Source organism: Equus asinus, chromosome 11 (genome assembly GCF_041296235.1).
Source record: "Equus asinus isolate D_3611 breed Donkey chromosome 11, EquAss-T2T_v2, whole genome shotgun sequence".
Taxonomy (NCBI): domain Eukaryota; kingdom Metazoa; phylum Chordata; class Mammalia; order Perissodactyla; family Equidae; genus Equus; species Equus asinus.
Window position 1 is genome coordinate 72,006,391 of NC_091800.1, and position 26,396 is coordinate 72,032,786.

General features: G+C 40.1%; 1 protein-coding gene across 42 annotated transcripts in view; it reads right to left on the minus strand.

Moving 5' to 3' along the window:
- The window catches only part of DOCK9 (dedicator of cytokinesis 9), a 273,386-nt gene that overhangs the window by 10,939 nt on the left and 236,051 nt on the right, over positions 1-26,396 (minus strand). For 14 of the 42 annotated variants that reach the window (XM_070520061.1, XM_070520081.1, XM_070520067.1 and 11 more), the window contains 10 exons: positions 24,647-24,760; positions 24,311-24,526; positions 22,755-22,812; positions 21,774-21,851; positions 20,209-20,315; positions 7,186-7,308; positions 6,362-6,475; positions 5,666-5,701; positions 4,679-4,825; positions 1,164-1,374 (listed from right to left, as the gene is read on the minus strand). In XM_070520061.1, coding sequence (XP_070376162.1) covers positions 1,164-1,374; positions 4,679-4,825; positions 5,666-5,701; positions 6,362-6,475; positions 7,186-7,308; positions 20,209-20,315; positions 21,774-21,851; positions 22,755-22,812; positions 24,311-24,526; positions 24,647-24,760 — 1,204 coding nt within the window. The remainder of the gene's footprint in view (positions 1-1,163; positions 1,375-4,678; positions 4,826-5,665; positions 5,702-6,361; positions 6,476-7,185; positions 7,309-20,208; positions 20,316-21,773; positions 21,852-22,754; positions 22,813-24,310; positions 24,527-24,646; positions 24,761-26,396) is intronic. The other 28 variants (XM_044779778.2, XM_044779774.2, XM_070520090.1 and 25 more) reach the window with 3 other exon arrangements.

The window sequence follows — 26,396 nt, forward strand, 5'->3', positions numbered from 1 at the left end:
ATAGGAAGGGTAAAGAATTCCTCTGCAAAATGCTGTTCTGAGCTATTTTATAATGAGCCATATTCTTTCTTTGGTAACAGCTTTACTGAGATAGCAATCACATACCACACGATTCATCCATTTAAAGCGCACGACTCAACAGTGAGAGCGGAGCCTCACTTGAAATGCAGCATCTTAGCAGCGTTCCTTTCATTTGTTACTCTGATGCTCCATCTTAGCGCCCAGATGGAACACTTGACAACATCGACTTCTAGTCCAGCAGGAGGTGCTTTCCTGGCTTGACTTAACTATGGCCCCTCTTTGAAAAACTTGCCTAAGTAGTGGATACAGACACACCTGGCATTCTGAAGAGGCCTCTCCACCGGTTTTTTTAAAGTCAAGAAAGTGTTTTATTTTAGGTTACCCCAGCCATGTTGCTGACCCTAAGAGTGGATGGGTCAAGCTCCCCCAAAGAAGATAAAAATCACTCCCAAGACGACTGTACTTGTCGGGAACTGGGAAATGATGCAAAATACATTTCTGAGAACGAGTTATCGATGGCTAAACAGTGCCAAAGGATCAATTAAAACTTCAACAGCTGTCTGGGTGGCCTCTGAATGCACTGAGCTTCCTGGTACTGGAGGTATTCAGGCTGAGGCTGGCTAACCATTCTCAGCAATGAGGTGGGAGAGATCCAGCCTCATGTCCCATTTATTCACTCCGCCTAAAATCTCCGAGCAGGTCTGTGCTGGGACCTCTGCGACAGATACGTAAGGGGTCTCTTCCCGTGAAGTACGCACAGGACTCAGGTGCAGGGGCTTTTGACCTGGGGGCCACGGGCCTAGAGAGGGGTCCACGTGGGTTTTAGAAGAGACTGTAAATCACCTGAAATTATGTGCAAAAGCATTCTGAGATAAGGGCCCACTGTTTTCATCAGATTATAAAAACAGTAAGGGACCTTACATTGGAAATGAACTTCTGATCTGGTGGAAGAAAAAAATGCAAACAGATAAAAAGAAAAATGTCATGAGTATTCAAAAGTAAGCATTAGATAAACATTAAACTGAAATGGATAAGTGGGGAAAGTTAACTAAGCTTCTGGATCCCTTTGGAAAGCTCTTTATCGTGGTGTCCAGGCACGTGTCTGGATGGGATTCTCAAAGACAGGTACCGAGAAACCGTACCTGTCAATATGGTGCGCCGTTTGCACTGCTCCTCGACCCCACCCTGCCTTTTCCCAGTCTGAGTGAAGGGCATCTCAAACATGAAGCGGCGAATGTTATGAGATCTTTCAAACTCTGTTTTCCTTTCTTGCAACTCTTTTTCATCAAAGAATGGGATCACATGAGTCACCTGGATATACGCATACTTGGAATCCAGATCCTTAGGGTTGACCTTCAAATGAATGAACAAAATGGAAGATTAGTGCTATTTCAAAGCATACCTATGCTGTGTTTTTCCCCTTTTTATTGGTAAAAGTTTTGGAAAAACTCAGGAAAGTTGGAAAAAAAATAGTAAAACAAATATTCACAAACCCACAACTTAGAAAAAATTGCCAATATGTTGCTATGATTGTTTCAAATATACACACACATATACCCATATGTGTCTCTATAAATACATGTATAGACATTTTTTTTAGCTGAACCATTTCAAAGTAAGTGGTACACATCATGACACTTCAGCCATGTGGCTGACCATGAGGAACATGTGAACATCAGGAACATGTGTGCTAAAAATGAGAACATTCTCCTCCATAACCACAATACACTGTTGTACCTAACAAAATTAACACTAATTCCCTAATATCACCCAATACCCAGTCTATATTAAAATTTCTCAAATGTCCCCAGAATGTTACTTATAGCTATTTGTGTTTGAAACAGAATCTAATCAGTGATCACATTTTACATTAGCTGATATGTCTCTTTAGTCTTGTTTAATCTAAAATTCCTCACTATTTTTTTTCATGACACTGAATTTTTTGAAGACATCATGCTAGTTTTCTTGTAGAACGACTCCTTGTCTGGATTTCTCTGATTGTTTCCTAAGCTGCACTTTTATATAATTGGCTTAGAGAGAAAAATGTTTATTTTAATAATAATGGTTAAAATCTAGGTCCCCAAATTATAATTAATCTGTAGATAGATTAGATTAGATATAAACAGATGTAGATAAATTTAGTACAGGTACAGAATAATTAACCATAAGCTTAGTTCCTGAATAACTCAGCACATAAACGCTTTAAAAACTAGGATTAGTAGAGCTCTAACTTCTGTTACATGTTAGAGAACTAAACACAGGGATTTTCCATACAAAACCAAAAGTTTTAGGGAGACAAATCAATTTTATATATACTAATTCTATCTAAAGTTCCAGATCAATAGAAGGGGACACGAAAGTAATGACTGTGCAGAGAATTTGCAGATTGCACTGGACTCAGGGCAGGCCAACCAATGAACCCAAAATGGTTTTACTGGTCTCAAATAATGACGCACCACTGATCTCTTAACAGAGATGTTATGAAGAAAAATGAAAGTGCCTTAAACTTTGTAAGTTAAGATAATACATAACGTCATAAGTTATTTTCCTATTTAGAAAAACCCTCTGGCTAATCATTATAATTGTATCCAACCTATTAATTTTCTTTAGCAGAAACAATTTAAAAGCAGTGGACATGAACATTCTTGCCTAGTTTTCAGTGGTTTTTTCCCCAGTCTTCATTTTCAAAGTTCTATGTATGTATCAGCAGAACGAATGGAGGACTGGGGTTTGGAGGAAGAGAAGAGAGTCTAGAAGGTCTTTCAGCTGCTGCTGCTGCTGCATCGGGGGCCACATATGAAAAGGGGAAGAAGAACATATGAGAACCTTGAGAAAAGGCTGTAATGTTAAAGCCACAGCTTGACCCAGACAAAGGTTTTGGTTTTAGAGAAAAAGGAAGGTGGACCTTAGTAATTTGGTCTGGAAAAAAAGTAGGTCTTAAACAGATTGTGCTGAGGTTTCTGGTTAAAAATGGACTAAAGTATTCTTATCCCTTTTCCTTTGTGCGACTCTTAAAATAATAGTAAAGAACTGACCTGCAAGAACCAAGAAAAGAGGACAGAAGACAGCAGGTGTATGGAGGTGTACTACCTGACTTGGCAGAACGGAGGAAGTTCTAAGCCAAGTTCCCATGGAGTGGGTAACAACAAGCAAGTCAGTGCACCCCTCAGAAGCCTGCTGCTGTACACTGAATGTCTGAGTTCCCCACAAATTCATATGTTGAAATATTAACCTCCAATGTAATAGCATTAGGCAGTGGGAGGTGATCAGGTCATGAGGGTGGAGCCCTCATGGACGGGGTTAGTGCCCTAATAAAAGGGACCATACAGAGCTCTCTTACCCCTTCCACCATGTGAGGAGAGTGTAGACATGGCCGTCTAGAAACAAGGAATCGAGCCCTCACCACACACCAAATCTGCCGATGCCTTGATCTTGGACTTCCCAGCCTCCAGAAGTGAGAGAAATAAGTTTCTGTTGTTTATAAGCCACCTGTCTTTGGTATTTGTTACAGCAGCCTGAATGGACTGATATCCATAGAAGACCAGCACAAGGATTAAGGTGACTGGCAGAGGTGTAGGGCAGAAACCAGGGCAAGGGGCCCAAAGTTTATTGGAGTGGTGGAACCCCAGGTTCCCTTCCTTAGTCCCTGCCCCACAGAAAGCAGAGATTGTTCCTTGGAGAAACTGGTCTGGAAAATGTCTAAGTGGGTTTGCCAGTCTCGGCGGAAGCAGGGGTTAGGTACAGAGCAGAACACAAGGAGAATAGGTGAAAGGCTGCAGACTTGTCTCCTGCATCCAGAATCCAGAATTACCCCCTTCCCTGTCCTCTCTCTACCACCTGAGCAGGAGATTGGAAGATTCTTCTCTAGAGAAAACAAAGGGCCCCAAGGAAACAGATTCCAGACACTGGGAACTCCAAAGCAGGGCTCAGGATGGAAAATGAACTAAGGATCCTCCAAAATGGTGGACACAGAAAGAGGTAAAGCTTATCAGTGCTGGAAACTGAACAGGAGGAACATTTTTAATGCATAGAACAGGAGCTCTATCTTGGCCTGAGTTTCAGGAAACAAAGGGCCACTCAATTTCCTGGAGATGTCCTGTAGACAGTGAGACACATAAATATCCAGGAAAAACGTGTAGGTTCAGAAAGGGTCTTCATGAGAGCAATAGAGCAGAGGACAGCCTCTCTAAATAGAAAGTAGATCTCATTCTGACAAGTGTGCTGGCTAGTCAGTTCATTCCTTGGTCTGTCCGTTTGCCAGTCCATCTGTCCATACAGCCAACAATCAGTCAGTCAGAGTATCAGGGAATGCGCCAGGCACTGTGCTCAAGACCAGGGAAAAGTGCAGTGAGAAACAGAACGTTGGACCCTACTCTTACAGAGTGTCTAAACATATGTACTAAAAATGGTACATCCTTTCAGACATTAATTATTTTGTAAAAAAAATCTTTTTAAAATTATGAAATAAAGATTTGCTTAATGGACATCTGAAAAGCACAGAAACATATTAAGAAGAAAAAACCCACACTTGCCGCTCAAGGCCAATTTTTTCTTGGGTCTTTTATCTACACACATTTATGAACATACATGATCCATCATGTATAATCAATAAAAATAATATTATATTGTTCTGAAACATTTCCAAACATGGTCTTACCTTGCCAGAGTCTTGTATCATCTTGACATTTTCAGAACCAAATTTATCTGAGTAAAGTTTAAGGAGTCTCTGGGAGATTTCGGACAGAGGCGTGAGTTTGGGCTCTTTGTAAATATACTCCTTTCCATCTTCATCTTCAAAGAATCCCTGTGACATAAGGCACAGTTAGAGATACCCCCAAATACAAGCCCAAGGCGTACCACCCAGGAAGGATTTGTTCGTTATAAGGGTTAAAAAAAAAAAAAGGGAATGATCTAAAATAAAATCCTACTTAAGCTTTCCGAATAGGAAGGAAAATGATAATAATGTGAAGTCTGAGTGCAAAGATAAAGGAAGAACACAAAACTGCAAACTCATTCAAGAATGCTGTCATTACGTGTTGAGTGAAATGAAAGATTGGGGATTCAAGACTGTGTTCTTTCAGTGAAGTCTAATGATGGGTTTCAAGCCTGTTTCACATTCCCAAGAAGCAGAACTCACTAGGAAATGATTCTGCAGCCTGCTATAGGCAGGCCTCAGAGTGCACACACATCCCTTCTCCTGACCACTCCCATAAACACAGGATGTCACAGCACAAATGGAAGCATTCAGGTCTGGAGTAGATTCGGCAAAGGTTACATGCAATAAATTTTGCTTTACTGATGAGAAAAATATTAATAGGTGGCAGTACCATATCAGAAAACATTTTCCTTATTACCAGTCATCATCTGTTTTAGCACCAATCATATCTGAATACAACAAGGCTTTGAAGTGCATGGGAAGTGAAAAAGGTTGAAAATTTAAAAGTCCAGATTGAGGTTAATATTTAAAATAAATTTTTAAAAAAATGTTTCTCATCTAAAATAAAAGATAGAAAATGGTGCAAAAAACACAGTATATAAAAAAATGCAGGCTAATATGAAACAAAAAACACCCACATCAAACTAGGAGTTTTGATGCAGTAATTTCACTATATTATTTGCTATTTAAAGCATTTACTGTAATTACCTCCACATCTGTTTCACTGTCTGTAAACTGGTATTGCTATAAAGTTATAAAAGACAATAACAGAATAAATTGAAGGTTATATAATGCTCATAGAAAACCACACACCCTAAATAAATGGATTATAATTTATACCATTTAATCATGTTAGAGACTTGGAGGTTAAACTTTCAGTTAAATTTAAATGAACCCTTTCGTATAGGGTTTCTGAACATTACAATGGTAAATATAACTTGGGGAGATATTATATTACATAAGATAGAGATGCATAAGGACAAAGGAAACCAGAAAGTCTTAATTTTGGTTTAAAACATGCAGTGCAGTTGTATAAGGAAACAGGTGATTTATTTCTGTAAATGGAATAAAATGTTAATTTTTTTGGAGTTTGTAATGACTGGACAGATACACATACAGACTTGAAAAGGAAACTTGCAAACCACACTGAAGTGCCAAAGATGTCGCTAAGAACGTCTTATGGAGGGAGAACTTACCGCTGCCTTAAGAAAGTAATAAAGAAAAGACAGGAAGAAAGAAAAAAAGCAGAAAGTTTACTACTGAGGAAGATAAGAATCATACTAAATATGACAAATTCATCAAATTAGCACTTATAGGAAACAGAAAATTTACAAAATACTACTTTATAGAGTTAAAAAAAAAAAAAAGGACTTGGGACAGCCTACAGACGGAGAGGAGACTCACCTGTCCGAAGAAGGCCACTCGGAAGTACGTCCCCAAGAGCCTGCGGCCCGAGTGCATGACCTCGGTCACTTTGCTGTAGGCCCGGTGTAGGGTGTCATAGAGATGAGCCAGCCTCTGAAAACAGAACAAAACCCATTTCCTCCCACTTGCAACTAGTAGAATCAATTTCAAAATAACAATTAAATGAGATAATGTAGGTGAAAATTCCTTGGACTTGAGTTAAAAAAAAGAAAAGATCAAGAATGTATTTTGTCTGTACAACTGGTAGAGATCACTTCTGAATTGTAATGTTTCCTACCCAAAGGGCCATCTTGCGTATTGAGGACCCATCAGATTTCCATACTGCAGTAAGCAAATTCTGTTTTCAAGTTAGCTTGAAATGTTGCAGATGGTCCAGTCCGATGCCAACATTTTTCACCCCTGCTTTTCCTACTTCATTTGCTATGCTAAGATAAAATGGACAACCTTCCTTCCCAGGAAGGAGGGAAGGGTTACCATTTTTCCATGCAGGTGGAACAGGGAAAAGTTCTGAGGAAAAAGGCACCTGGTGATTATAAAACTCTGTTCCTGGCAACCTTTCAAAAGTGAAGTGACAGAATTGCCAACCCTTGCTGTTCAAGATTCAGGGTCTGTGGAGAGGTGGGGTCTGTGTGTGTAAGGCCTGGTGGCTCTGAGGGTGGTGACTAGAGGAACCATGTGGAGAGTCAAAGACCACTTGCTCATCTCTGACGGTGGCTTGCTTGCTCTTTGCATGTAGGAAGGTCTGGGGATATGTGCCACTCCAGTGTCCTCTCAAACAGGAAAAAACAAACCCGCTCAGATACCTCGAAATCTCTTCTCTTCTCGTAAATGGGGATGATGAGTTTATAGATGTCAGCGATCAGCTCGTAGCGTTCAGCCTTCCAGAGTCCATCTGCACACTGCTCTAGGAGCTCCATGAGCACCTCCTGATCAAGGAAGACCATCGGCCAGAAAAGAGTGTTACAGGGAGTAAGACATTGTACTCCTTAAAGAATTCAGAACTGGTTAAGACAGCTAGGAGGAAAATCTCCAAATATGTAATATTTTTAAACACTAACTCCCACACTTGTAACAACTCATCGCTATGTTCTTTTTTAGGAGTCATTTTCAATCATGCTTACAAGCAGAAATGAAGGGTTACATCAGGGCACTGTGTAATAGTTAATTGCATGGAAAAAACTGACATCCATAGCTTCACACAGGCTCTACATTTTTCTTCTTAGTTCTCTTTCTATAATTTAGAAATTTTTTTCCCTCTGAGGAACAATGACAATACTGAGACATGGAGAGTTACTAATGTGCCTGCCTCACCAACATCCTTTCTCCTTCCTTGGAAAATTTCTACCTACTGAAGTCTGAGTAGTCACCCTCCCTCCATTAAGGTCCTTGAACTTTGGAGGAATTTAACACAATTCATGACTTGAGTTGGGGCATGTGGCTCAGATTTAAACTAATCAGCATAAATCTGTTTCCTGGCCACAGTCATGCTTCATTATGGGTGGATATGCGACTTAAACAGGCCAATCAGGGTGAATTTTAGGACCCCAGCTTAGAATGCTGGGACAGACGTGCTCTCACCAGATTGGACATAAGAGAGGCAGCACGCAGCTTGCCTGGGGCTGGCATCCATCTCATGACCATGGAAGGGGCTGGTCTGCCTTAGGAACAGAGTGGAGAGCTCCCCCTCCTTCCTAAAGCAACTGTATCTTCTTTGTTTTGGGTGAGGAAGATTGGCCCTAAGCTAATAGCTGTGCCAATCTTCCTCTATTTTGTATGTGGGATGCTGCCACAGCATGGTTTGACCATGCGATGTGTAGGTCCATGCCCAGGATCCAAACCCACAAACCCTGGGCTGCCGAAGCAGAGCATACAAACTTAACCAGTATACCACTGGGCCAGCCCTGCAACTTTATCTTTGATAACTTTGTTAAACATTCAGGGTGATTGATGTCAATCTCTCTATGGACTTTCCCCATGGGCATCAATTTACTCAACCTTTATTGTTTAAGCCCATTTAGGATGATTCATTAATGATGTGGATTAAATTTTCATCTGCTTGTCATCTGTATGGCTTTAATGAAGTGTCTATTCAAATCTTTTGCTCATTTTTCTACTCGGTTATTTTCTTCTTATTAGATTTTTAGAGTTCTTTATATATATTGCATAAAAGTCCTTTATCAGAGATGTGATTTGTAATTTTCTCCCAATCTATAGCTTTTCTCTGGATTTTTTTTTAATAGTGTACCGATCAATGCAAACCCTATTTCTTTTAATAATACAGTACCTATCAATACAAACCCTTATTTATTTATTTTTGGTGAGGAAGATTGGTCCTGAACTAATATCCATTGCCAATCTTCCACTTTTTGCTTGAGGAAGATTGTCCCTGAGCTAATATCTATGGCAATCCTCTATTTTGTTTGTGGGACACCACCACAGCATGGCTTGATGAGTGGCGTATAGGTCTGCTCCCAGGATCCAAAACCATGAACCCTGGCCCGCTGAAGCAGAGCGCACAAACTTAACCACCATGGCACTGGGCTGGCCCCTGGATTTTCTTAAGAGCATCTTTTGAAGAGCAGAAGTTTTTAATTTTGATCAAGTTCAATTTATCAATTTTTTATTTTTTGGACTGTGCTTTATATACCTAAGAAATCTTTATTTAACCAAGTTCACAAGATTTTCTACGTTTTATTTTAGAAGTTTTATAGTTTTACATTTTACATTTAAGTCCATAATCCATTGAGTTATTTTTTAATATAGTGTAAAGTGTGGGCCAAAGTATTCCATACGTATGTCCAATTGTTTTAACACCATTTGATGAAAGACTTCCTCATTGAGCTGCCTTTGAACTTTCGTCAAAAATCAATTGACCATATGTGTGTGGGTCTATTTTCAGCTTCTCTATTTTGTTCTACTGATATATGTGTCTATTGTTGTGCCAAAACTACACTGTCTTGATTACTAATGTAGTTTTATAGAGGGTTTCTCCACAGTGACACCAGTGCTATTTTGGACCAGATAACTCTTTGTTCTAGGGGCTTTCCTGAGCATTAAACAATGGTGAGCAGCAACCTACTTGATGCCAGCATCAAAGTAGCAACTATGCCTCTCCCAATAACTGTGATAATAAAAACTGTCTCCAGACGATGTCTCCTGGAGGGGGCAACATTTTCCCCAGTTGAGAACCAGTGCTTTATAGTAATCTTGAAATCAGATAGCATGACTCTTCCAACTTTTTCAAAATTGTTTTGGCTAGTCCAGTTCCTTTGCTTTTCCACATAAACTTTAGAGTCAGTTTGTCAATTTCTAATAAATCTCAAGGTGGCAGTTTGATTGGGACTGCTTTGAATGTCTAAATTAATTTAGGCAGAATTGACATCTTAACAATATTGAGTCTTCTCCAGTTACTTAGGTCTTCATTGATTTCTTTCATCAGTGTTTTATAGTTTTTAGCATACATATCTATACCTAAGTTTTCATGTTTTTTTCGATGCTATTATAAATAGCATTTTTTTTATTTTGATAGTTTATCTTTTTCAAGGAAAGCACTTTGTTTGAATAAGATTGAAAGTCATCCAGCATATTTGTTTGTAGAAATTATACAAAATAATCATTAACAATATAGTGAAACCATGGTATAGAAACCTCTAAATATGAAGAAGGTTGTTTGATTTTTGTATATTGATCTTGTATCGTGTGATCTTGCTAAACTCATTTATTAGTTTTAGTAGCTTCTTTTGTAACTTCTTTGGGATTTTCTCTGTCATCAAAGAAAACTGTATCTTATGTGAATATAGACAGTTTTATTTCTTTTTCTTGCCTTACTGCACTAGCTAGAACCTCCAGAACAATGTTGAATAGGAGTGGTGAAAGCAGATATTCTTGTCTTATTCCTAATTTAGGGGGAACGCATTCAGTCTTTCTCTATTAAGTATGATGTTAGCAGTAGGTTTTTTGTAGATAATCTTTTTCAGGTTGAGGAAATTCCTTTCTACTTCTACTTTTTTATTATACATGGATTTGAATTTTTTCAAATGGTTTTTCTGCATCTATGGAGATGGTCATATGGATTTTCTTATTTATTCTGTTAATATGGCGAGTTATATTGATTGGTTTTCCAAAGTTGAACCAACAGTACATTCCCATGTACGTGGTCATGCTCTATTTCCTTTTTTTATATATTGCTAGATTCAATTTGCTAATTTTTTTTAAAACATTGGCACCTGAGCTAACAACTGTTGCCAATCTTTCTTTTTCTTTTCTGCTTTTTCTCCCCAAATCCCCCCAGTTCATAGTTGTATACTTTAGTTGTGAGTCTTTCTAGTTGTGGCATGTGGGATGCCACCTCAGCATGGCCTGACGAGCAGTGCCATGTCCGTGTCCAGGATCCAAACCAGTGAAACCCTGGGCTGCCAAAGCGGAGCACACGAACTTAACCACTCGACCACAGGGCTGGCCCCCAATTTGCTAATATTTTTTAAAGGCTTTTATAGTTGCCTTTCGACATGTTTGTATCCTCTTCAAAAATGTAAATGAAAGGTATGACCAGTGTTTTTCATTACTGGCCTAATGTTTCATTATAGGCTAATGCCTACAGTTTATAGATCTGAAGGAAACAAAACAGTTTTAAAACAGCTGTGAATCAATTTACCAGAAAATACTACCTAACCGACTTAAAAAAACCATCTTTAAAACAAAATATTTAACTCCTATGTCATATTTACAACACACAAATCATAAAACTGTCATCTGTGGGACTGAACTCTACCGGTGCTTATCAAGAGGTACATACCAGTTGTCTCATACTTTTATGCAGGTCTCATTAAGGGCAAACATTAAAGCCAGATATATGTAGTAACTACCCTAACAGCTAGAGACAAAGAAGAAATCAGACAAGGTTCTAACACCATCTCTTTTCCTTGTGCATTTATATTACGAAGATGTACGCCTCTCTCAGTTTTGTCTCAAATCCAATGGGGATTCTATCCAGGCTAAGCAGAGCAAACTTTTATGATTCTTCTCACACTCCTCTGATTATAAAAAGCTAGATAAATGAAAAGCATACAAATAGAACTTGTACAATGTCAGTGTCAATATACTTACTTTCCTGTATTTGTAAAACTGAGGAATGTAGTAAAGTCTAGCCTAATTTGGTGGTTGTGAATATCAAATAAAATTTTACCCATCAGAATGCTCTGAAAACTGTAAACACTGTATGGTAATTTACAGGCCAGTTAAACAAACCTCTCTTATTTGAATCATCACTTCCTATTTTGTATTAATTTTTAAAAAATGATATCTTACTTCTACTGGGCTGTGTAACATCCCACAGTGCCACATACATATTTGGTAGTCAAGAATTTCTTGGATGAATGAATCAGTCTGCATTTTTCTTAGTAATAACAATAATGCTAATAGCTGCCCTTAGCTGTAGGGAAATGAGTTGATTAAGAGTCCTTGTATCAAAGCCTTGCATTTCTTGCGTATCTTAGGTCAAAGACACTGCCACTGGGTATTTATTGAATATCTTCATTCTCAGTGGGGCTATGGGACTATAACGGAGATAGAAAAATTCTGAGAAGACCCAATTTCCCACTAGGGATGAGAATATTGTACAACCAAGGCATTCCTCTGATAATGAAACAGTCAAAAGGCATGAAACTTTGCCCATTCAAATATTGTTCTCAGGGGCCGGTCCAGTGGCGCAGCGGTTAAGTGCATAAGTTCCACTTCGGCAGCCCGGGGTTCGCCAGTTCGGATCCCGGGTGCAGACGTGGCACCGCTTGGCAAGCCATGCTGTGGTAGGCATCCCATATATAAAGTGGAGGAAGATGGGAATGGATGTTAGCTCAGGGCCAGTCTTCCTCAGCAAAAAGAGGAGGATTGGCAGCAGTTAGCTCAGGGCTAATCTTCCTCAAAAAAAAAAAAATTCTTCTTAGGTTTAACTTATAGACTACTCATCTGGCCCCTTCTTTTCTCACTACTGGGATTCATTCTAAGAGAAACGTAAATTTTTTATAAAAAACTATGACTGGTTCCACTAGCATGGAATGGCCCATATTGTAGATGGAAATACACAATGATGACACTCTGTCTATTGTGAATAAGATCGAAGAGATCCAAAGATTTTTAATTCCATGCCACAGCAGTTACAGCACAATAATAATCTGGAGTCAATTCAATGCAAGCTCATAGGAAACGGAAAATTCATCTCAAAGAGTTATAAAAGTTTAACTATACACAGTCACTACCACATCATTAGCTGATTCTTTTATTCATTTGTTCAAACATTCTACCAAGCATCTGCAATGTGCAAGGCACTGTGCTTAACACTGGGTTTATAAAAAAAAATCTATATAAAGAAGTTTCGGTAATTTATAAAAATGGCTTGATAGATTTTTACCAAACACGGAGGGTCGGTTTTAGATAGTTTATTAGGCCATACGACGTAAGTGAAATTTGCTTTGAGGAAGGGGTCCTCAAAGACACACACTGTTATCCTTCAGAGCAGCTAGAATGGATGAACTAGAGACTCATGACTGCCAGCTGAAAAAGATGTGATGTATGTGTTAAGATGCTGAGGACAGAAGAAAACAGTGGTTTCAAATATGTGTCCAAACTCCACATCACAAGGGTAGACACTCCGAATTGAGAGCAGCAGGAGTTGTAGCTTATTTAACAGCAGTCGGTGTGCCTCTGGGCAAGTACCAGGGAGGCCAAGGATCAAGTGAATAAAGCCCTTCCAGCTCTCATACAGCTCAGTCTAGTGTGGGGAGAGATTACAAAAGATGGTCGTAAGTGCACTGATACATGCGCAGGGAATCAGGGACGCAGAGAGGAGCGGCCTCCATCCAGTGATGAAGGAAAGGAAACCTCCAACCTGCATGGAAGGTTGCAGAAAGTGCTGACTGACCGAGCCTTAAAAATGATCAGGACTTAGTCAGGGGAAGGTGAAAGGTGGGAGTGGGAATAGGAAGGAGGAGAGGGCACAGCATGGACAAAGACATGGGAGTGATGGCAGCATGGTGTGTGAGGAATTTACTTTGAGGGGGTGGAGTATAAAATCTGAATTAGAGAGTGGCAAGAGAGGAGACTGGAGAGGTGTGAAGGATTAAACATAGACTGAATTGGCACACAAAGTTTTCTATGTCAAAAATAAACTAATAATTAAATGTAGATAATTTTATGAGATATGAAAATGCATCTAGACGTAAATCAAGTACACAACAATGAAGTATTATGTAAGGAAGATGTTACTTGATTTTAAAATGATGTTCTGTCTATCCACATAAGGTATCTGTGCATAGCAGCCTTTCAGGTATAATTTAAATGGCCCTAGATTTAGTCACTTAATAAATATATATCAAATAGAAGCTATGGGTAATCACCTGGGCCAAATGCTCCTAACTGAGAGACTAAGATTTGAATACCATTTTTAATCTAGTTTAGTCAAACTAGAAACACATGGAAAGTTTAATAACAACGAAACCTGAACTCAAGTAACATATCAATACTATAGACAACTGAGTTCATTATGGAAAAATCTGTCATACTTGGTACAAAAAAATAGACTTCAACCAGGGAAACTCCCCAGGATGGTTGGAAAATGGGGATGTTTGATAAAGTGAATAGAGTTTAGTAAATAATTATGAAATAAGTATCACAATTTGATGGTAATCAAGGAAATAACACACAGCATCAACTATTATATGCTACTGGACATTATTTTATCTTTTCTTCTGATTCAGGAGGCATTCAGGATCTGTAGTTTATCAGTCTGAATATCACTTATTACTGTAAAGAAATGGTTTTATATACTATAAAAAGCAGAGTGCATGTAGATTCTACCCAATGACAAACTAAAAATGGCTCTAATAAAAAAAGGTAAGTCCTTCTCTCATAAAAGTTAAGTATGGGTTACTGAACACCAAAGCTTAATTTGGTAAGGTAAACTATTGCAGCTAATGTCAACTCTATACCTAGACATTTATAGCTGGTGCATCAAGTAACAATTCTTTAAATAGAAATAACCAGTAAACATAGATAGTTAAGTTTGAGAGACCGTATGTCACCATAAAATTACAGTCATAAAAACTAAGACATCATAGTAACTAAACATTGGGGCATATATGAATAATATTCTCAGCAGAAATTCCATGTATAATTTGCTTCGAATTCTCAGCAATCACCTGGAAACCAGGACTAATCCAGACAATGGTCACATAGTGATGACCTTGAAAGGCGATCATGCCAAAAGCCTGATCGTTTTACCACCTTGCTTAAAATTTATATGCTAAGATATTTTTTCTAAATTGTCGATACACAAAAAGAACTGTAGGTAATTACTGGTTAGGAAAAAGCCCTCAATGAACTTTATGCATCTGCAAAGTACACATTTTATAATACTAGACTAGTCTTAAAAAGATCTAGTGCACTAAGTCCTAAGTCATTGAGGAAGCTGTTTAAAACGTAATTAGCCAGTGCCATTTTTAAGTGTGCCACAGTGACGCAATTGAGGGCACTGAGCACCTGTCTGTGGAAACAGCACACTAATGCTGTGTATGTGTGCATATGTGTGTATGTATGTGCATGAAAATACCTGTATGAGCCTGTTTGCCCAGCGGATTATTTTTCCTTTAAATGCCATTTGCTGCATTTTAGGATTGATTAATTCAATTTAACCTTTCCTACAAAGCTAGATGTTGTCTCTATTATGTACCATTTGGGAATAACTGTAAACGTGTGATCTGGCTTGGGCAATGGTGTACCTCACGGCATAATTTACATTTCCACTGTCTTATTGTTTCTCAAGATACAGTTGAGGACCCCTTGGATCAGAATAATCACCTGGGATGCTTGTTAAAATATAGATTCCCAGGCACCACACTCACCCAACCAAATCTGGGACGTGAGGGAAGAACAGGAATCTCTATTTGTAACAGGAATCTAAGCACTTTCCAAGTAGACTCAAGTTTGAGGACTACTGTACTAGGTGAAAATATCCCCAAGCTAACATATGGCACACAGCTAGTTTATGGAATGAGTCAACATACGTTAACATAGAAATTTGCAGGTCACAAAGAAGTCAGACAACTTCCAGTTCAGATTCTAAGGAACTGGGGTTTAGGATTTCTCCTCAATGGGAAGAAAGCATCAAAGGCAGTATGTATAATGTACTAGGGCAGAGACCACATTTTGCTCACCCTTGTTTCATCAGCACAAGGAAGCTCTGTGAACATCTGTAAAATGGAGCAGGGCACAACGTCCCGGTATGAGGCAAGGGTAGAACAGTTAGACAAGTTCCACCGGCCAAGTTCACTACTCACCACTGCTACTGTTTTGGAGAAGCACTATAATAGTGAGGATATGCTATATGACTCTTACTGTTCTAAGAGCACTCAGTCAAGGGGAAGTGGATGGTTAGATGGCTCCACAGTGTTACAGGCAATCGCCAAGTTTGGATGAGTTGTAAACAGAGGAATCCTGTTAATATCTCTACCTCTTGGGATGTTCTATGGATGTAAACATTCTATGTTTGTTACTGGCAGTTGTTTCTGAAAAGAAACAATTTGGCTAATGTAAGCCAGAGAAGTGCCTGGTTAACATCACAATGTTTTCCACACCCAATGGTGATAGTTGTTGCTCTGTGAGACAATAGTTGAGTTTGCTAGATACAGTGGATTCTCATTATTCAAGGTAGTTACGTTCTATAAAGTCACCTCAAACACTGAATTAGTGAACACTCAACCACCGCTCCTGGGGAAATACAGGGTTACATTCCTGACAGCCTCTGGTTGCAAAATTTTCAACAACTGATCAGTACATAACCTTGTTTTACGTATGCTTCTGTTTAAAGGCACCTAATTTAGTATATATTGTTGATTTATTAACATCGAACTCACACCCCAAAGCACTAGAACTCACGCCTGAAGGAAGCTTATCTGACACACGTATTTTCTCCATGAGGCACATCACCACATTCTTGCACTCAGGAACACTAGACAGCACTTCAGCACGACACTTGGGGGCTGTTTTAAACAGCAAAATCACCAAAAAAAGCACAAAAACATGAAAAACATGGCATTAAATAGACCATGAAAAGGACACCTGTTTACAGCATCAGAGTGGAAACAAGAAGGCAGAGTATTACCTTGTTCAACCTCAGCTGGGAAAGTGTGGGCTCAAATTTTTTGACACTCTGTACATGTCCCCCAAAGACCACAAAATGGCCTCAGTGAATACTGACTTTGGGGTTACAAAGAAATTTTGGCAAGTGGTCTAATAATGAGGATGGGCTGTACTTTTCCATTTCCCCCACCAAGAGTTCCTGTTGGCCCCGTCCTCCCTTGCTTTCTGCTTTGGGAGGCTGACGCACCAGGACTGCCGGGCTCTCTGTCCTCTGGCTCCTAGCTGAGTTCAGTCAATGGAAGGCCCAGCAGGAGACTGGAAGGCTGGAGGAGAGTGAGGGTGGGGTGGCTGCTCTTGCTCTCTCCCTGCCAGGGTGCCAGGATTGAGCCCTCCCCTAAACCCATGAGTCCTGTCAGGTGGTCCCTCTGTGTAGTTTCTCTCTCACCCCTCCCTTAGCCCACAGGTTGAGGGGTGGCAACCTAGCTGTTGCTAACCTCAAGAGTATTGCAATATTCCTTGTTGGTTTCCCTAAACCCTGTCCAAACTTTTCAAAATAGACCCTTTATCAGACTTTCTTCAGTTTCCCTAGTGTGCTACCTATTTCCTTCCAGGACCCTGACTGGAATAATGAGGGAGGGATCTCAAAACTACATGGGTTATGCGGAATTCTGATACCATAGGGGACTCAGAATTCTTCAGTCTGCACAGGCTGTAACTTGTGAAACAAAATTGCAAACAGGAATGGGATGTTCCTCTTTATATAATCAAAGGCAGCTGGGAGGGGGTCTGTTCCTTAGATCAGGCAGCGAAGATGAATGCTGTCAATAAAGACTCACCTGAGGCCTGCTGCTGGGAGAATTGTGTATTTTTAGGTAGCTCCTCTAAAATCATGTTAGGAGAGCATCTGAGGCATTTAAATATATCTAATAATACAGATTAAAAGGGCAATGACTTTTATTAAGCTGTGTGTTATACACCTATTCCTGTCAGCTTTTCCCAAAAGACCTTCTCTGGCAGAGATTTTCAACTTTCTCTTTTTCTTGAAACATCCTGATACCCAAAGCAAAAAATGTGCATAGCAATTTCTGTTTTCCTGGCTTTTTGAACATCGTTATTTTTTCCTTTCCCGGCTGGTTTCAATCTTGATGTGCAGGGCTTGCTCAGGACTTTATAACTGCACTGTGTCACATCCTAATCATCATAGATTATCATGTACCATGGACCTTGTTAAAGATTTACCAACTTTATGCTTCAAGGACAGGGTGGAAAATCCAGTTCTGAAAATAACTGATAAGGTTATCCCTGTCACATGTTTAGCTATTACTCAGAGCAAGTACCATTCACAAATCTTCCCAACCAAGTCTGCACTTGATTCCATAGGCTGATTCCCTCAGTTGTAGTGATTATTCCAGCCTATTACTTAATCAGATGAGCAAACTTGAACTTCATTTTATTATCCCTGCGGGGCAGGTTACTGAGAACTGTTTACTTTCAAATAGTTAATTGTTCTTGGCATCGTTTTCCTTATGGAATTCTAAACAAAATGTTGCACTCTAGAGGTCTAATTTGGCACGAAAGACAAGGGTGGTTTCTGCAAGAAGACAATCCATTCAAGTCTCTTCTCAGGGAAAAACCCAGTCAAAACTTGCCTTGAACTGAGCAGTTCAAAGCCAAGAGCATGTGGACCTTGTTACCTCAGTGACAGGTCTCAGACTCCACAGTAAAAAATAAAAAATTACCATCTGTCCAGGCACTTCAAGGTGGAGAGACAGCTGAACTGTTAATGCCACATAATAACCAACTTACCATTTTTTTTTCAGGAGACTTAGAAAACTTTACCTATTGTGGTTAAAATTATTTGAATATTTAACTACGAAACACTCACTATTATCCTCCTTTCTCATGTTTAGTTTTTAATTTAGAAGGTCATTTGAGACTAGACAATTTATGATAGTGGTTCTTAAACTTTTTAGGCTTAAGATCCCTTTATATATCATAAAAATTATTGAGAATCCTTAAAAGCTACTGAGAACTTTCATTTATATGGGTATTGTCTCTCAGTATTTATAATATTAGAAATAGAAACTGACAAGTAAAAAGATTTATTTATTAATTTAATTAAAACAACAATAACAAACCTATTATGTGTTAAAGAAAACATTGTTAATGAAAGAATAATATTTTTAAAAAAATTAGGGAGAAGAGTGGCATTGTTTTATGTTTTAGCAACTCTCTTTAATGTCTGACTTTGTAGGAGAAACTTAGATTCTCATATTTGCTTCTGCATTTAATCTGTTTGATATGTTGTTTTGGTTGATGTATACAAAGAAAATCCAGGGGCTGGCCCAGTGGCACAGCGGTTAAGTGCGCACGTTCCGCTTCAGGAGCCTGGGGTTTGCTGGTTCGAATCCTGGGTGCGGACATGGCACCGCTTGGCAAGCCATGCTGTGGTAGGCATCCCACATATAAAGTAGAGGAAGATGGGCACGGATGTTAACTCAGGGCCAGTCTTCCTCAGCAAAAAGTGGAGGATTGGCAGATGTTAGCTCAGGGCTAGTCTTCCTCAAAAAAAAAAAAGAGAAAATCCAGCCTCACAAACATTCAGTCGGAAGAATAAGGACCTTGAAGACTTGCTGGACGGGTCCCAGGGACCCAAGGGTCCCAGGACCACACTTTGAGAACCACTGATTTATGGACTGGTTGATGTTATGGAGGATGTTTGTTCTGGGCTCTACTTCCTGGCAAGAACATGGTTAAAAGCCATAATGTTAATTGTAGGACTCCACATCACAAAAACAAGTATAACAAAGGCAGAGGTAGTTACTCCTTTCTCTGTTCGTTCTCTCCACATGAACAAACATACAACTTTTATTTTTCCTTAAAAGATAGGCAGGATTAAAAAGCTTTCCCTTGACTGCTTCATTCTGCCCTGAGTTGAGGGGAGGCAGACACATATGAAAAACCCTTCTGGCAGATATTCACAGAAGAGGAAATTCAGGGAATGCAAGAAGGAAACTGGCAGTTGTTCAAATTCCTAGCTTTATTTCAAAATTCTCTAGGTACAGATAAGTGGCTGCAAGGTGTTCTTGTTTTGGTGAGAAACTTGGAGAAATTGCTACAATGACCTAATGTCAACCTTTTTGGTCTCTATTAGGGGTGGGACAGGGTGGTCCTATTCACTCACGGTAGGCAGAACCTGGGCTGCGGCACTGAAGTGGAGACAGGACCTGGGACCCTGAACAGAGCCACTATGCCCCACAGCCTAGTCTGGCATCTCATGGCTTTTAGTGTTTGGAGACACTGGGGAGATGTCCAGTGTTGGAGACACTGATTTAAAAGTCAGATTAAAAGAGCAATAAAACCCATGAACTGGAGAAATGAGTTGCTGGAAAGAATAAGAAAGTTATTATCAAAATACTGAACCTTTTACCACAGTGTTCGAGCTTTCAGCCTCACTTCACAGCTAACTAGCTCCTCAAACTCTCTTTCCAGAGAAAAGGAGGAATTCCTGGAAAGGGAGAATGGCAGAAGCTTTCACTGTTCTGTTGCAGTTGTCTAGAGAATTATTTTAGTTAGAGTGAAGGGTGTCAACAGCAGCTGCAGAGAGAAAAGCCTTCGTTCAACGCACCGGCAGGGCAAACAGCAGGTTCTGAGATACTCAAGTACTGAAAACCCACGCCTGTGCTAGCACGTACCTCATTGAAATGAACATCCTGCATTCCAACATCTTCCATCATGGAGGCCTCCTCATCTATGTTGGGGGTGATGACCCTGAAGGCTGTGCATCCTTGTCTAAACATGCCTAGGAATCGAGAGAGCATGGGAGAGAGTCAGAGTTATCAACCTGCAAGTGGATGAACTTTGATGGTCCTTCCTGCCCTGTATGTTTTTGTGTTAAATCAAATAACCAATTTTGAAATCTCTTAGGTCTCAGGCCAGCATTCCCATGGGGAGCCTGGGGGCCACTGTGTGCTTTTCTTCATTTGCTTCCTCATATTTAATCTTCGTCTGCTGCAATTTGTTCCTTTTTCTCATCTCTTTTTATTTTTCACCCACTTTTATTAAAATGTATGCAGTCATTAAATAAACTGTAAACAAACTGAAATAGGTATTAAGTCAAATTAATAGCAAAAGAATAACAAATAAACAATCATTTGATTTGGTAAGATGTCCCATGGTGTCAGATACCAAGAAAAATAAAGAAGCCAAAGCCAATCAAAGAGAAATATATGACTCAAAAATAACTGTTTCCTTCAAGCTGTCATCTTACCCGCTCTGGCTGGGGGTAACCCAGAACTCAGATTAGAACTTGCTCTTCTCTTTCATGAAGTCTACAAAACCAAGATGGAACTCAATAGCTACAGCCGTGAGCTGAGAGGCTGCCGTAGCTGGTTCCACATTAGCTGCCTGGCGGGTAAGGAGGGGCCTTCTTTCCTCCCCACAACTGAAGAGCGGGGCACACACAGCATGAATACTTCAGGGGCCTAGACACTCAGCTCTCTAAGGTGGAATGGTATAAGGTTGGAGCTGGGATAAATACCTGGGAGAGGCTATCCTTAAGCAATAATGGCCCATTTGGGGTCTTTATTCATCTTGGAGTCACTGGGAAAAGTTTTGTCAACTGGACAATATTAGTTGGGCAAAAATGATGAACTGAAGAAGGACTTGAAATGCCTTGTTATTCTAATATTGAGATTGGTGGTTAAAATAAAACAAAACAGAAGTCAAAACTCGAATTGAGACCTCCCACATTTCAGGAAAAAGGAACACAGAGTATTTTGAAATCAAGTATTGAAAGAGCAGACCCTAAAGTCAGAGGTTTTTCTGCTGCGTATTGGTCAAGGTTTCTAAGCCATTCACGGGTTGTCTAGTGCCCCTGCTACTGTCCTAGTTTAGCCTTGCTTTTATTTTGTTCTATGCAGACATAAGATTCCCCTATGAAAAGCATTAATCTAGGAGCTTGAGGATATAGTAACATACAAAAAGCAAAATTACAAAAGCCGACCACCCACTCTGAGGCTGCAGAGTACATTTAAATAAACAACTTAGCTCCGGTGGAATAACTAGAACAGTGGCCAAAGCGCTTTCCTCTACCTGCCCACAGAATAGGATTGCCATCAAAACAGAGAAGCAAGGAAGAGAAGGGAGGGAAGGAGAGCCAAGTCCAGCCATGCAGAGCTGAAAGATAAAATCCCCACACCTCTGAGCGTCACGTGGGTGGGCGGCTGGGCCCTAGGGCTGAACCCACCCTCAAGCTCACCTCCCTGGCGCCTCCTCTGGCAGGTGCTGTGACTGGAGGGGAAGTGGGGTATCTCCGGCCGGAGGGCTATGTCTGCTTCTAAACACCAGGAAAGATATTACCTGACAAAAGGTCTCAACAGGAAATCATGCTGGTAGTAAGAGAATATGGAGCCCTTCTTTAATTTCTTTCTCTTTTGGGCTCTGATATATGAAAAGCCCAGACTCTCTTAACTTCCAGTCCAAAGAGCCAGCGGTACTAGATATAATGAAATTCCCTGGCCTCGGCCTCTGTGACGTTATATCATTTCTCACTTTGTAAATGTACTCGTTAGCCAGATCTGGTGCTCCTGTGCTCCCAGTACACATACGCACATGACCAGCTTTTCTAAAAATGCTGATGTTCTTGATTTTGAAATGGAAATGAGCAACTGGTGTTTAACCAAAAGGAACTCGTGAAAGAATTCATGGCCTGCTAATTTGGGAACAAACTCATAATCTACAAACCAGCAGCACTCACTCCTGCCCTCTCCTTCCACGGGGAGGCAAGGTTTCTAGCCAGCAAGTCTACCTTGTCGTAAAATAAAGCCAACTGGGCTGCATTCCAGAAAATGCTGTTTGATGATGTCCTGTTACAACTGTCTTTTGACTGATAAACAGTTTGAGGGGGAACTATCTTAAGGGAAAATAAAATATTTTCAGCTCGAGATTCGTTGGTCAGGGACAGCCGGATGCAAAGCTCATTAACTAATTTTTGCAAGGTGGAGCCACAGTAAGAAGTTACATGACAACACGCCATCTCTTTTTGTTTTTGATATTGGCATTTCTGCTGTACCTACCAAGTCAAGCAAATGTCATGACAGTGAATAAAACAATGAATACAGTATACGCACACACACACACAAATCCCCCACCTCCAAATCTCTCTCAATGGCTCTCTCTTGTCTTTGCTGCTTTCTACAGTTCTATATTCATTTCACAAAACACAGGAATCATTCCTCACCTTTCCGTGTGAGATATTCTGCCACCAGGGCTGTGACATGGACGTAGCACATGGCTGCCTATAATAAGAGACACATGCTTCAGAATCACCATTTATAAAGCATGTCATAACACTCACAGACAGAAATCCATTGACTGTATGTACTAATCTTAGATCTCAAGGCACCAACTAGTGTTTCTAATAGCTGACATCTTACCTTTTGAAAAAAGTGCAACAATTCACATAAATTGAAATTTTGAAATAAACTGCAAACTGAGACAAATGGTGGTAAATTTGCTAAGGTTTGTTTCTATTTAGAATTATTAAAATCTAATTTTAAAGATAAAAAACCATTTGTTCTTCATATATCTAAGATTTCTGCATCATTTCTCTTAAAGTGAAAAGAGGACCTACGTGAAGAAAAGGCCTGTGCCTTCCTAGATTCTGAGAGAATTGCTCAAATTTCAGGCTAAAATATTTTTCTTTCAACTTAAAAAAAAAATGAAGCTGTAACTTTTTCCAAACATAGAATTCTAAACCAAAATTATAATTTAATGTTAAATGGATAACATTATAAATAACTTAAAATGAAAGCAAAAAATAAAAATAAATTTTTTTACCAAGTTGCTATGGTGATACAAAAAGTTGAAGATAGCTGTTGGAAATGAACCCACTGTAAGGTTCTAATGCCTGAGCTCCTGGTTGTTGTGATAGAAAAATTACTACTACTAATAACATGTAATTCATTTTTATTATGGCTAATGTATAGTTTAAATTTACGGTCAAACAGAATGGACTCCTTGAATAATCAATACATAAAAACAGTTAAATAAATTTTTCAGACATAGAACATAATTTTACTAATGTAAGCAGTCACAGAAGTTTAAAAGTAAAAGCATGCTTCTTTCGTAATACTGTTGGTCAGACCTAAATGTCTGAGGCACAAATCCTGAACAGAATTTTCATGGGAATGCAGGACCTGCCTTACAGCCTATTGTTTTCCTTAATTTCTCCTGTTTTACAGGTGATGTCATCGAGACACAGAGGGGTTAAAAACTGGCTCAACGTCAGAGAGTTAGTAACTGTGGATCTGGGATTCAGTCTGTCTCCGGAGCCCAAAGATCCAATTCCCGGCACACAGCTCCCCCGGTCCCGCCCTGCCACACTGTCTATTGAAACATGGCAGCTCTGGACACCAGGGAACACCCTGATATCTCTCACGTCCACAGATGGAAGTGGGCTACCTCAAAAAGGAAAAAGCAATGCCCTACCATTACTTTAGTAACAGGAAAATTTAATTCTATCATAAAATAACTGAATTTTAGAACTAGTGATGAGTTTTTATACAGAAACTGAGTGCACTTGAATTAGCAGGCATCTATATGAACATGGAAGTTTTCAAACACGGAGCTTTCAAACAATGCTCTTTCGTGATAGAAATATCCCCTTACAGTGCTGTAAATTATTAATTGGCTTCTTTTAATTACTGGGAAATTTTTCTGAAAATCGGCCTCTTTTAGTGAATGGGGCATAATTAGTTTTCTCAACAACCCGGACAGAGAGGCTTGCAGAACTACCTCGGAGAGATCCCCGTTTTTGACATGGATCCTGGCCATGCTGTCCAGCCACGTCTTCCTGAGCTCAGGAGTGCTGGCATAAGACTTGGCCAGACTGTACTGGAGGTCCACCAGCATCTCCGGGTCATTCTCGTGTTCCTTCATCTGGGCAGTGGCCATCAGAACTGTGCGTATTCTTTTGGTCAAGTCCTTCACATCTGAGGAGAAGCTGGTGTGCTAAAACAAGGGTAGAAGAACGACACGTGGCTTTCAGCTGCGTTCTGTCTGTCCACATACATACCAGACGATGAGGCAGAGTCTTGGGATTGACAAATAAAACAGGACCGGGCCACCCACCTTGATGAGCCTGTCGCTGTTGGCACAGTTGTTGATGATAGACAAGGACTGCTGGAATCTCGTTCCCCCGATCCCAACAACATCAGCTATCAGCTGGCTGACGGAAATAATGACCTTAGGGACACACAAACGTGAGCAAATCAATTCACCTTCAAATGACTTCCCAGGCTTGGCTCCTGTCTTTAGTTAGGATGTGTATGAGGACAGGGCAAAGCGGAAGTTTTCGGCAGAGATCACTCCAGTGTGGGAAACAACGTCTGAGTCATCTATTTCCTCCAAGAATTATTCCAGAAGGTGATTTTGTTTTCCTTAAGCATTTTGTTTGCACAGCAAAATGCTAATCAGGAAAGTGTAGGGAGATGTGGATCAGATAAGCCCATATCACTTGCATAGTTACTTACCTACCACTTTCTCTAACAAAAAGGGTTGCTGTTGTTAGTGTTGTCGAGTGGATTCCAACTCCTAATGACCCCGTGTTCAGCAGACTGAAACCCTGCCTGGCCTTTTCGAATCATCCTCTCACCTTCTGGTGCTGTATCAGACAATGCTCTGCTACTATTCATAGGATTTTCTTGGCCAATTTTTTCAGAAATGGGTGGCCAGATCCTTCTTCCTAGTCTATCTAGTCTGGAAGCTCTGCTGAAACCTGTCCACCATGGGTGACCCTGATGGTGTGTGAAATACCAGTGGTGTAGCTTTCAGCATCATAGCAACACACAGCTGCCAGAGTATGACAACCTACAGACAGGTAATGTTGTTCCCCGACCAGGAAAGGACCCCGAGTCATGGAGGTGACAGCACCACATTTTAACCACTAGACCACCAGAGCTGGCAAAAAGGGAGATCTTATCACCTACTTCCTCGGTTTTTGGTTTGAACTTATTCGTACTACATATTCAATAAGTGGACTGTCCTTTGCGTTTTTTATTAAAACGTATATGTATTAACTATGCAATGGGGGATCTGTCTTTTTGGGAGTCTATGAATGGCACTGCCTTTTCTTAGTTACTCAGGCTAAAACATGGATACTATCCTTATTCCCTCCTTTTCCTTTACCACACTCAGGTACAATCAATCACTTAGTATTGTCACCTTAATCTCCTCTTCCTTCTAACTTCACCATGCCTGGTCCAGGACACCATCCTCTCTGGCCTAGATCTAACCATGGTTTCCCTAAGGTCTTCCCAGCTAAGGTCTCAACTCCCCTGATCCATTCGCAGCATTGGAGTCTATGAGATCCCTCCAAATATGCAATGATGCCTCTTTAATCTGTTCTCACCTGCACTATTAGGACCTTCTCCAGTTTGCCAGACAGGCCCTTTCACACATGGTGCATCTGTAGCCTGGAACATGCTCACCCTCTATACCTGCTAACCCCTGTTCATCCTTCACATTCTCTGGGAAGCTTCTCTGGCCCCCAGCCAGATGCCCCTCCTTGGTGCACTCAAGTTCCTCTCTTATAGCACGAGGCACACTACATCACAAGAACTTCGGGGTTTGTCTGTCCTCCAGCAGACTGTAGATTCCATGAAGGCCAGGCTCTAGAGGATTCTGTTTTGTTTATGGCTGAATCCATGAATCCTAGCACGTAGTTTGCAAACAATAAATATTTCTTTAAAAAAAGGAATAAATACAGAGATGGAGAAGGCACTTCTGTATGTGTTGGCAGAAAAAGAGAGCCTACAAAAATACATAAGACTTTTCAGTATCTTGCAAGGTTCCTAGAACAGAGAACTGGGGACATTTTAAC